The following is a 12,294-nucleotide window of genomic DNA, read 5'->3' as shown; positions in this document are numbered from 1 at the left end:
CTTTGGGAGGTCAAGGCAGAAGATCATGAGGTCAGGAGATCAAGACCATCCTGGCTAACACGGTGAAACCCCGTCTTTACTAAAAAATATAAAACATTAGCTGGGCATGGTGGCGGGCACCTATGGTCCCAGCTATTCAGGAGGCTGAGGTAGGAGAATGGCGTGAACCCGGGAGGTGGAACTTGCAGTGAGCAGAGATCGCGCCACTGCACTCCAGCCTGGGCGACAGAGTGAGACTCCATCTCAAAAAAAATAATAATAATAAATTTAAAAAAAGGTCTCAGTTTAACTGCTGCCTGCTCAGAGACACCCTCCCTGACCCCCACCCTTCTAGAGGACAGCTGTTTTATTTCCCTGAGGACAAATCTCCACATGGATTTTTCTTGTTTCCTTATATTTATTGTTTATCTTGCCCACCAGAATTAGTAAGGCTGGCAGGGGCAGGGACTTTTGGTTCTGCTGCGACTCCAGTGCTGAGAACAGACTCTGGCACATAGTAGGGGCTCAGTAAATATTAATTGAGTGAACCATGAATGTTGGTTGGCCGTTTCCGTCATTCCAGTATGTCAATACATTCCAGCATGTCTGCTTTGTTTTTCTTTTTTAATAGCTTTATTGAGGAATGATTGATATATGTATGCTATACATACTCAAAAACTGTCATTCGGGGCTGGGTGCAGTGGCTCACGCCTGTAATCCCAGCACTTTGGGAAGTCGAGGTAGGCAGATCACCTGAGGTCAGGAGTTGGAGACCAGCCTGACCAACATGATGAAACCCCGTCTCTACTAAAAATACAAAAAAATTAGCCAGGCGTGGTGGCGCATGCCTGTAATCCCAGCTACTCGGGAGGCTAAGGCTGGAGAATCGCTTGAACCTGGGAGGTGGAGGTTGTGGTGAGCCCAGATGGCGTCATTGCACTCCAGCCTGGGCAACAGGAGCAAAACTCTGTCGCAAAAAAAAAAAAAAAAGAAAAAAAGAAATTATAATTCGAGCCAGGCGTGGTGGTGCACACCTGACCTGTATGTAGTCCCAGTTACTTGGGAGGCTGAGGTGAGAGGATCTCCTGAGCCCAGGAGTTCCAGGCTGCAGTGAGGTATCATTATGCCACTGCACTCCAACCTGGGTGACAGAGCGAGGCCCCTATCTTAAATTAAAATATGTAGGTATAGGCTGGGTGCAGTGGCTCACACCTGTAATCCCAGTACTTTGGGAGGCTGAGGTGGGTGAATCACGAGGTCAGGAGATCGAGACCATCCTGGCTAACATGGTGAAATCCCATCTCTACTAAAAACAAAAAATTAGCAGGGCGCCTGTAGTCCCAGCTAGGGACTTGGGACAGCTGAGGCAGGAAAGAATGGCATGAACCTGGGAGGCGGAGCTTACAGTGAGCCGAGATTTTGCCACTGCACTCCAGCCTGAGCGACAATGTCAGACTCCATCTGGAAAAAAAATATATATATATGTGTGTGTGTGTGTGTGTATATACACATACATATATACATATATATACTTTTTTAAGTAAAATGTCCGGGTGCGGTGGCTTACGCTGTAATGCCAGCACTTTGGGAGACTGAGGTGGGCGGATCACCTGAGGTCAGGAGTTAGAGACTAGCCTGACCAACATGATGAAACCCTGAAAATCTACTAAAAATACAAAATTAGCCAGACGTGGTGGCACATGCCTGTAATCCCAGGTACTTGGGAGGTTAAGGCAGTAGAATTGCTTGAACCTGGGAGGCGGAGGTTGCAGTGAGCCGAGATCGCACCATTACACTTCAGCCTGGACAATAAGAGTAAAAGTCTCAAAAAATAAAATAAATAAAACTGTAATTTGATAAATTTTGACCTGTTGTATACCCATGAAACCATCACTACGATCAAGGTAATGACTATATCTCTCACCTCCAAGTTTCGTTATTCCCTGCCATTAAAAAATTTTTATTATTAATTTTTGAGACAGGGTCTCACTCTGTTGCCCGGGCTGGAGTACAGTGGCTTGATCTCAGCTCACTGCAGCCTTTACCTCCCAGGCGCAGGTGATCCTCTCACCTCAGCCCCCAAGTAGCTGGGACTGCAGGCATGTGCTACCATGCCCAGCTAATTTTTCTATTTTTTGTAGAGATGGTGTTTCATTGTCTTGCCCAGGCTGGTCTTGAACTCCTGAGCACTTTGGCTTCCTAAAGTGCTAGGATTACATATTCCCCTGTTTAAATCCCTCCTGCTTGACGCCTCCATCCTTATGTCCCCAAGCAGCTACTCATCTGCTTTCCTTCACTGTAGGTGAATTTGCATTTTCTATACATGGAATCAGATAGTACCTACTTATTTTTCTTTTTTTTTTTTTTTTTGAGACGGAGTCTGGCTCTGTCACCCAGGCTGGAGTGCAGTGGCCGGATCTCAGCTCACTGCAAGCTCCGCCTCCCAGGTTACGCCATTCTCCTGCCTCAGCCTCCCGAGTAGCTGGGACTACAGGCGCCCGCCACCTCGCCCGGCTAGTTTTTTGTATTTTTTAGTAGAGACGGGGTTTCACCGTGTTAGCCAGGATGGTCTCGATCTCCTGACCTCGTGATCCGCCCGTCTCGGCCTCCCAAAGTGCTGGGATTACAGGCTTGAGCCTTATTTTTCTTTTAAGGTGTGGCTTTCAGCCAGGCGTGGTAGCTCACACCTGTGATCCCAACACTTTAGGAGGCTGTGGTGGGAGGATCACATCAGTCCAGGAGTTTGAGACCAGCCTGGGAAACACCGACTTCATCTCTACTTAAAATTTTTTTGGGCCAGGTGCGGTGGCACACACCTGTAATCCCAGCACTTTGGGAGGATGAGGCAGGTGGATCACCTGAAGTCAGGAGTTCATGACCAGCCTGACTAACATGGTGAAACCTGGTCTCTATTAAATACAGAAAAATTAGCCAGGCGTGGTAGCACATGCCTGTAATCTGAGCTACTTGGGAGGTTGACGCAGGAGAATCACTTGTACCTGGAAGGCGGAGGTTGCAGTGAGCTGAGATCACGCCATTTCACTCCAGCCTGGTCAACAAGAACAAGACTCCATCTCAAAAAAAAAGAAAAAAAAATTTTTTTGGCAGGATGTGGTAACACACGCCTGTAATTCCAGCATTTTGGGAGGCCAAGGCAGGCAGTTCACCTGAGGTCACAAGTTCAAGACCAGCCTGGCCAACGTGTTGAAACCCCATCTGTACTAAAAATACAAAAATTAGCCATGCATGGTGTCGTGTGCCTGTAGTCCCAGCTACTCAGGAAGCTGAGGCAGGAGAGTCACTTGAACCTGGGAAGTGGAGGTTGCAGTGAGTAAGCTGAGATTACGCCACTGCACTCCAGCCTGGGTAACAGAGTGAGACTACATCTCAAAAAAGAATTTTTTTAAAGTTGTGGCTTTTACTCAGCATTATTATTTTGAGATCCAGCCATGTTGTGTGTGTCAGTAGTTCATTTCTTTTCACCACGAGTAGTATTCCATAGTATAGATGTGCCAGCATTGGTTCAACCATTCACCCATTGAAGGACATTTGGGTGTTTCCAGTTTGGGGCCATAACAAATAAGGCTGGTATGAACATTTGCATATAAGTCATTTTATTTTTCTTTGAGACAGGGACTCACTCGATTCCCCAGGGTGGAGTGCAGCGGTATGATCATGGCTCACTGCACCCTTAATCTTCTGGGCTCAAGTGATCCTCCCTGCTTAGCCTCTGAAGTATCTGGGACTACAGGTAGGCACCATACCTGGCTAAATTTTTTAAAATGTTTTTGTGGTTTAGCTGGGCTTGGTGATGTGTGCCTATAATTCCAGCTACTCGGGAGGCTGAGGCAGGAGAATCGCTTAAACCTGGGAGGCAGAGATTGCAGTGAGCCGAGATCACGCCATTGCACTCCAGCCTAGGCGACAGAACGAAACTCCATCTCAAAAAAAAAAAAATTTCTGTAGAGATAGGGTCTTGCTATGTTGCCCAGACTGGTCTCAAACTCCTGGACCCAAATGATACTCCTACCTCGGCCTGCCAAATACTTGGGATTATAGGCATGAGCCACGGCACCTCACAAAGACTTGCATGCACCTGGCCTTGCATGCAAGTCTTTATAAGGACATAACATTTATTTCCTTCCCCCCTTTTTTTTTTTTTGAGACGGAGTCTCACTCTTTTGTTGCCCAGGCTGGAGTGCAGTGGTGCTATCTTGGCTCACTGCAATCTCTGCCTCCTGGGTTCAAGTGATTCTTCTGCCTCAGCCTCCCAAGTAGCTGGGATTACAGGCACCGGCCACCACGCCTGGCTAATTTTTGTATTTTAGTAGAGACGGGATTTTACCATGTTGGCTAGCTGGTCTCGAACTCCTGACCTCAGGTGATCAGCCCGCCTCGGCCTCCCCAAGTGCTGAGATTACAGGAGTGAGCCACAGCGCTCGGCCTTATTTCTTTTTCTTTTTTTTTTATTTGAGATGGAGTTTTGCGTCTCGCTCTGTCGCTCAGGCTGGAGTACAGTGGCACGTTCTCGGCTCACTGCAACCTCCACTTCCTTGGTTCAAGCAATTCTCCTGCCTCAGCCTCCTGAGTGTCTGGGACTCCAGGCGTGCACTCCTACGTCCGGCTGTTTTGTTTTGTTTTGTTTTGAGATGGAGTCTTGCTCTGTCGCCAGGCTGGAGTGTAGTGGCTTGATATTGGCTCACTGCAACCTCTGCCTCCCTGGTTCAAGCGATTCTCCTGCCTTAGCCTCCCGAGTAGCTGAGACTACAGGTGCGTGCTGCCACACCCAGCTAATTTTTGTATTTTTAGTGGAGATAGGGTTTCACCATGTTGGCCAGGATGGTCTCGATTTCTTGACCTCATGATCCACCCACTTCGGGCTCCCAAAGTGCTGGGATTACAGGCTTGAGCCACTGTGCCCAGCCTATTTCCTTTTCTTATGAGGAGATAGGAATGGAATGGCTGTATCACATGGTACATGTATAACTGCTTTTTGAGCCCGGGTCTTACTCTGTCACTCAGGCTGGAGTGCAGTGGCCCACTGCAGCCTTAACATCCCAGTCTCAAGCAATCCTCTCACAGCCTCCCGAGTAGCTGAGACCACAGGTGCCAGCCATAACACCTCACTATTGTTTTTTTTTTTTTTTGAGACAGAGTCTTGTTCTGTCGCCTAGTCTGTACTTCCTTCTGGGCTCAAGCGATTCTCCTGCCTTAGCCTCCCAAGTAGCTGGGACACACCACCACGCTCGGCTAATTTTTGTATTTTTAGTAGAGACGAGGCTTCACCATTTTGGCCAGGCTGGTCTCAAACTCCTGACCTCATGATCTGCCTGCCTTGGCCTCCCAAAGTGCTGGGATTACAAGCATGAACCACCACGCCCAGCCCACTATTTTTTTTTTTTTTTTGAGATGGAGTCTTGCTCTGTCTCCAGGCTGGAGGGTAGTGGCGTGACCTCGGCTCACTGCAACCTCCACCTCCCGGGTTCAAGTGATTCTCCTCCCTCAGCCTCCTGAGTAGCTGGGATTACAGGCGCATGCCACCATGCCCGGCTAATTTTTTTTTTTTTTTGTATTTTTAGTAGAGACGGGGTTTCACCATGTTGGCCAGGATTGTCTTGATCTCTTGACCTTGTGATCTGCCCGCCTCGGCCTCCCAAAGTGCTGGGATTACAGGCATGAGCCACTGTGCCCGGCCAGCCCACTATTGTTTTAAGTTTTTGTAGAGATGGGGTCTTGCCATGTTGCCATCTTGCCATGTTGCCCAGGCTGATCTTGAACTCCTGGGCTTAAGTGATCCTCCCACCTCAGCCTCTCAAAGGTAGGATTACAGGTGTGAGCCACCACACCTGACCATTTTTTGTAGAGACAGGGTCTCCTCACTGTGTTGCACAGGCTGGTCTTGAACTCCTTGGGCTCAAACAATCCTCCCGCCTTGACCTCCCAAAGTACTGGGATTACCAGCATGAGCCACCATGTCTGGCTGTATGTTTAACTTTTAAGAAACTTCCCGGCCGGGTGTGGTGGCTCATGCCTGTAATCCCAGCACTTTGAGAGGCCGAGGTGGGCAGATCACAAGGTCAGGAGATCGAGACCATCCTGGCTAACACGGTGAAACCCCGTCTCTACTAAAAATACAAAAAATTAGCTGGGTGTGGTGGCAGGCGCCTGTAGTCCCAGCTACTTGGGAGGCCGAGACAGGAGAATGGTGTGAACCCAGGAGGCAGAGCTTGCAGTGAGCTGAGATCGCACCACTGTACTCCGGCCTGGGTGACAGAGCAAGACTCCGTCTCAAAAAGAAAACAAAAACAAAAGAAAAGAAACTTCCCTTCTGGCCAGGTGCGGTGGCTCACGCCTGTAACCCCAGCATTTTGGGAGGCGAGGTGGGCGGATCACCTGAGGTCAGGAGTTCAAGACCAGCCTAGCCAACATGGCGAAACCCCATCTCTACTAAAAATAGAAAAAAATTAAGTGGCCCGGTGGCAGGTGCCTGTAATCCCAGCTACCTGGGAGGCTGAGGTAGGGAGAATTGCTTGAACCCGAGAGGCGGAGGTTGCAGTGAGCCGATATCAAGTCACTACACTCTAACCTGGGCAACAGAGCGACACTCTGTGTTTAAAAAAAAAAAAAAAAAGCTTCCCTTCCAAATTATCTTCCAAAATGGTTGTACCATTTTTCATTCCCATGAGCAGTATATAAAGTTACTAATTCCTGCACATCTTCACCAGCATTTGCTGTGGACAGTCTCTTTCATTTTAGCTGTTTTAATAGTTATGTTCATTGTGGTTTTAGGCGGGGTGCGATGGCTCAAGCCTGTAATCTCAGCACTTTGTGAGGGGTTTTACGTTTCTGCCTTCTGCAAACCTCTGTGGTTTGTTGAAAGAGTCAGTTACACTTGCTGTGCCCTTGGCTTCACCCTTCACTCCTGTGCCCCTTAGTCTCACTCCCCTTCCCCTCTCCACGGACTCCCTAAGGCCCCCTCAATGCCAAGTCCAGGTGTCATGTTACCCTGCAACTCACCCTGAAGCACTTGGCATAAGTGCTATTCCCCTTTCTTCAAATTCTTCACCTACTAGCTTCTGTCAACCCTCTGAAAAGCGTTCCAGGGCCACGTGGGAGCCTCCTCTGGGTGCATAGAGCTTCTGGGCCTCCTCCTGCTGTGGACCTGATGTGGTGTTGAAGTCATGAGACCTGGGTTTGTCTTCCCCCAGCTCTTCCCCTCAAGGGAGGGGCCTGGGTCTGCTCCTGCAGTGGTCCTTGCTCTGGGCCTGCCATAAAGGAGGGTTCCAAGAGGGTTTGCAGTTGAATATGTGAGAGAAAGTGCTCTCTTTTTTTCTCTTTTTTTTTTTTTTTTTTTGAGACGGAGTCTCTGTCACCATTCTGGAGTGCAATGGTGTGATCTCAGCTCACTGCAACCTCCGTCTCCTGGGTTCATGTGATTCTTCTGCCTCAGCCTCCCAAGTAGCTGAGACTACAGGGACGTGCCACCACACCCAGCGAATTTTTTGTATTTTTAGTAGAGACGAGGTTTCATCATGTTGGACAGGCTGGTCTCGAACTCCTGACCTCAGGTGATCCGCCCACCTGAGCCTCCCAGAGTGCTGGGATTACAGGTGTGAGCCACCACGCCCGGCCAAGAAAGCTCTCTTCTTGTCTCTGCCCCTAGCTACAGATAATGCAACCACGGGGCAAGAAACTTAGTGCATATTGAAGAGAAAATCCCAGCTTCTCATCCAGGCTTCAGGCAGGGCCCATGCTATGGCCTGGGACCCCCTTCGACCTCATCTGCGCCACTTGCTTGTTGCTGCTGGCCTTTTCTTCCCTGAACCCACCATCCTGTTCCTGCCTCTTGCCCTTGGAAGTGTCTAGTCCTGCTGCTCTTCTCCCTGTTAAGCATGTGACAAGGAATCGTATGCTTCAGCTCACGGGTTGAGAGCCCCCTCCTCGGGAAGACCTGCCTTGTCTTGTCCACCTAATATAAGTGTCCACTTTGTCACTAGCCACTGTCACCGGTCGTGATTATCTTACCGTCTGCCATTTTCTCATTTATTTGTTTGTTTTCAGTTAATAGAACATTGCTTCAGGAGAGCAAGGATTTTGTCTGCAGTTGCCCCTTATTTCCTCATGCCTAGCAGAGTGTCCAGTGTTTATGGGGGTCCCATATTGAATGTGGAATTTTGGAGGTTTTTTGAGACAGGGTTTCACACTGTTGCCCAGGCTGGAGTGCAGTGGCATGATCACATCTCGCTTATTCCTTGACCTCTTGGGCTCAAGTCATCCTCCCACCTCAGCCTCCTGAGTAGCTGGGACTGCAGGCATATGCCACCATGGCTGGCTAATTTTTTTATTTTTTGTAGAGACATGGGAGACTCACCATGTTCCCCAGGATGGTCTCGAACTCCTGGGCTCAAGCAATCTTTCTGCCTTCACCTCTCAAAGTGCTAGGATTACAAGCGTGAGCCATCGCCTCAGCTGAATATTGAATGTTTAATATAATGAATCAGGCCGGGTGTGGTGGCTCATGACTGTAATCCCAGCACTTTGGGAGACTGAGGCAGGCAGATCACTTGAGGTCAGGAGTTCTAGACCAACCTAGCCAATATGGTGAAACCCTGTCCCTACTGAAAATACAAAAATTAGCCGGACATGGTCACATGTACCTATAATCCCAGCTACTCGGGAGGCGGAGGTTGCGATGAGCCAAGATTACACCACTGCACTCTAGCCTGGGTGACAGAGCAAGACTCCATCTCAAATAAAAATAAAAATAGTGTAGTGAATCAGGCTGGGCGAGGTGGCTCATACCTGTAATCCCAGCACTTTAGGAGGCATGAGGATCACTTGAGCCCAGGAATTTGAGACGAATCTGGGCAACATAGTAAGACCCTGTCTCTACAAAAAATTAAAAGTAAAAAATTAACTGGGTGTCATGGCTTACACCTGTAATCCTAGCTACTCGGGAGACAGAGGCAGGAGGATTGCTTGAGCCTGGGAGGTCACGACTGCAGTGAGTCATGATCCTGTCACTACACTCCAGCCTGAGTGACAGAGGAGGACCCTGTCTCAAAAAAAAAAGAAAAAAAAGGAATATAGTGAATCAGGGCAGAGCTAGAAAAAGAACACAGATGTCTGGGCCTCTGGGCCAAGACTCTTCTCCTGTCTGAATTTCCCAGCCCTGCCACAGCCCAGCAGTAGTTTGACTAGGTTCTTGTGTCTTGGGTTGAGGGGTCTCACCTGATGGTATATGGTTCTGCCCAGGGCTCAACCCATCATTATTTCGTCACATCTTTGGGAAAAGTGCCACCATACAGGGTCCTTCTAGGGCCCTCCCTAGGGCTCAGGAGCCAGTGGGGCAAGAAGAGGTGCAGGCACAGGGACCATCCTAAATGGCCTAGCTGGCCAGGGGCCTAGCCCCACTGTCCCTTGTTGTACAAATGGGACAGATGTCAAGAGGGGTTCAAAGTTACACAGTGAATTGGCAGCTTCAAGTACCTAGAACCTACTTCTCCCTGATAGTGAAATCCCCCAAATTAAAAATGCAGAGAATTGGCCAGGCATGGTGGCTTACACTTGTAATCCCAGCTCTTTGGGAGGCCGAGGCGGGTGGATCACCTGAGGTCAGGAGTTTGAGACCAGCCTGGCCAACATGGTGAAACCCTGTCTCTACTAAAAGTACAAAAATTGGCCAGGCGTGGTGGCTCATGCTTGTAATCCCAGCACTTTGGGAGGCCGAGGCGGGCGAATCACGAGGTCAGGAGTTCAAGACCATCTTGGCTAACACAGTAAAACCCATCTCTACTAAAAACACAAAACATTAGTTGGGCGTGATGGCACGCGCCTGTAATCCCAGTTACTGGGGAGGCTGAGGCAAGATAATCGCTTGAACTTGGGAGGCAGAGGTTGCAGTGAGCCAAGATTGCATCACTGCACTCCAGCCCGGGCAACAGTGCAAGACATCATCTCAAAAAAAAAAAAAGTACAAAAATTAGCCTGGTGTGGTGACACACCTGTGTTCCCAGGGCAGCGAGTGGATGCCATAGATAGTTTGTCAAAGGAATAAATTAGCCTTTTTCAGAGGAACTGAGTCTACTAGAATATTCTTTCTTCCCCTGCTGCCCCAGCCCTTTACCCCTCCAAGTCTCCCTCTCCACCTCTTCAGAGCCAGTGAGTGTTTGCTGAATAAACAAAGGCATGAATGTCTGAATGAGTGATTTCTGTCTATGCCATGGAGAATTCCCCCCCCCTCAAATCCGTAGTATCTTTTTTTTTTTTTTTTTTTTTTTTTTAGACGGAGTCTCGCTCTGTCGCCCAGGCTGGAGTGCAGCGGCCGGATCTCAGCTCACTGCAAGCTCCGCCTCCCCGGTTTACGCCATTCTCCTGCCTCAGCCTCCCGAGTAGCTGGGACTACAGGCGCCCGCCACCTCGCCCGGCTAGTTTTTTGTATTTTTTAGTAGAGGCGGGGTTTCACCGTGTTAGCCAGGATGGTCTCGATCTCCTGACCTCGTGATCCGCCCGTCTCGGCCTCCCAAAGTGCTGGGATTACAGGCTTGAGCCACCGCGCCCGGCCTCGTAGTATCTATACCTTCAGAGGGATGGGCCGGGCCAGGAAGGTGAGTCTGGCTTCTGAGCTGGGTCTCCCCCAGGACCTTCCACTGACGGCATGACAGGGAGTGGGAGCAGGCACCTGCCGCCTCAGGACCTGTGTCTACATGAAACAGGAATGAGCAGGTGAGGGCCATCCTGCCCCTGCCGTGGGGCCCAAGGCTGGGTGGTCAGCTTATACACAGGGATACAGGGACAAGGTGGGCTTCTCCCTGGCCTGGCAGGATGGAAGAAAGTGAAACCCCTGCAAATGGCCCTGTGTCTGGCAGGCCAGGGCCTCATTATCCTGGATGGGGACCTCCCTCCCCTCAATAGGCCCTGCAGAGGGGAAGTGGCCCATGGAGGGGCTGGACGTCAGGCCTCCTGCGACCTGTCCAGAGGTTGAATGTTTGTCCTGGGAGCTTCTAGTTCACCAACTTGGTTGGGGAGCGTTCAGTGTTGCCTGTTTGGGGAGTGAGGGGACTGAGGAGGCCCCATACCCCACTGATACCCCAGAACTGTTTGCCCCCTACCCCAGCCCAGTGGTGGCGTGGCAGTAGAGGTGGCAAGGTCATCCCCTGCCACCCTTAACCCGTATCACTCTTCTATAGCAGTTATAATTGTATCAAATGCATGTGAGACATCAACTCTGGGAGGGCAGACACTGTCTCCAGTGGACAAAAACTGACACTGCCCAGTAGCACTTGGATCAACAAATGAAAAAATCAGACACAAGTCAAAATCTTTACCACTTACTAGTTTTGTGAATCTAAGGTAATCTAAGTTGGAGCCTATTTCTTTTTTGTTTCTTTGAGACAGAATCTTGCTCTGTCACCCAGGCTGGAGTGCAATGGCGCGATCTCAACTCACTGCAACCTCCGCCTCCCTGTTTCAAGAGATTCTAGTGCCTCAGCCTCCCAAGTAGCTGGGATTACAGGCGCTCGCCACCACACCCGGCTAATTTTTGTATTTTTTAAATAGAGATGGGTTTTGTCATGTTGGCCAGGCTGTTCTCAAACTCCTGACCTCGAGTGATCCACCTGCCTCGGCCCCCAAAGTGCTGGGATTACAGATGTGAACCACCGCACCCAGCCTATTTCTTAACTGCAAAATGGAGACAATCCCTGTGAGGATGAACAATCCCTGTGAAAATTCAACAGGATGAGGAATGGTGGCTCATGTCCGTAATCCCAGCACTTTGAGAGGGAGGCCGAGGTGGGAGGATTGCTTGAGCCCAGGAGTTCAAGACCCTGTCCAATTAAAAAACAAAATGGAATAAATAACTAACTAACTTCGACGTGGCCCGGCACAGCGGACACCAGGACTCCAAGATGGCGTCAGTCATATCAGTGAAGGACAAGAAACTTCTGGAGGTCAAACTAGGGGAGCTGCCAAGCTGGATCTTGATGCAGGACTTCAGCCCTAGTGGCATTTTCAGAGCGTTTCAAAGAGGTTACTACTGGTACTACAAGTACATTGACGTGAGGAAAGGGAGCATCTCAGGGGTTACCATGGTGCTGGCATGCTATGTGCTCTTCAGCTACTGCCTTTCCTACAAGCATCTTAAGCGCGAGCGGCTACGCAAATACTACTGAAGAGGACACGCTCTGCATCCCCCCACCCCGTGACCTTGGCCTGAGCCCTTCCGTGAGGAACACAATCTTGATTGTTGCTGAATCCTTTCATATCCTGATGGGAATTAACCTCCAAATAAAAGATGACTGTTAAAAAAAAAAA

The 12,294-nt window shown here is 49.5% G+C and overlaps 1 protein-coding gene across 1 annotated transcript in view; it reads left to right on the top strand.

Annotated features, from left to right (window-relative positions):
- LOC707114 (ATP synthase F(0) complex subunit f, mitochondrial-like) overlaps nucleotides 1–12,294 on the top strand; it is a 19,910-nt gene extending 7,616 nt beyond the window's left edge. Inside the window, exons 2-3 of the mRNA XM_028827656.2 lie at nucleotides 10,620–10,704; nucleotides 11,870–12,294. Coding sequence (XP_028683489.2) covers nucleotides 10,637–10,704; nucleotides 11,870–12,152 — 351 coding nt within the window. The 5' untranslated portion in view covers nucleotides 10,620–10,636 and the 3' untranslated portion in view covers nucleotides 12,153–12,294. The remainder of the gene's footprint in view (nucleotides 1–10,619; nucleotides 10,705–11,869) is intronic.

This window comes from Macaca mulatta, chromosome 10, assembly GCF_049350105.2.
Source record: "Macaca mulatta isolate MMU2019108-1 chromosome 10, T2T-MMU8v2.0, whole genome shotgun sequence".
Lineage (NCBI taxonomy): Eukaryota > Metazoa > Chordata > Mammalia > Primates > Cercopithecidae > Macaca > Macaca mulatta.
The sequence above is the reverse complement of the archived record's forward strand: the minus strand, read 5'-3'. Positions and strand labels throughout refer to the sequence as shown.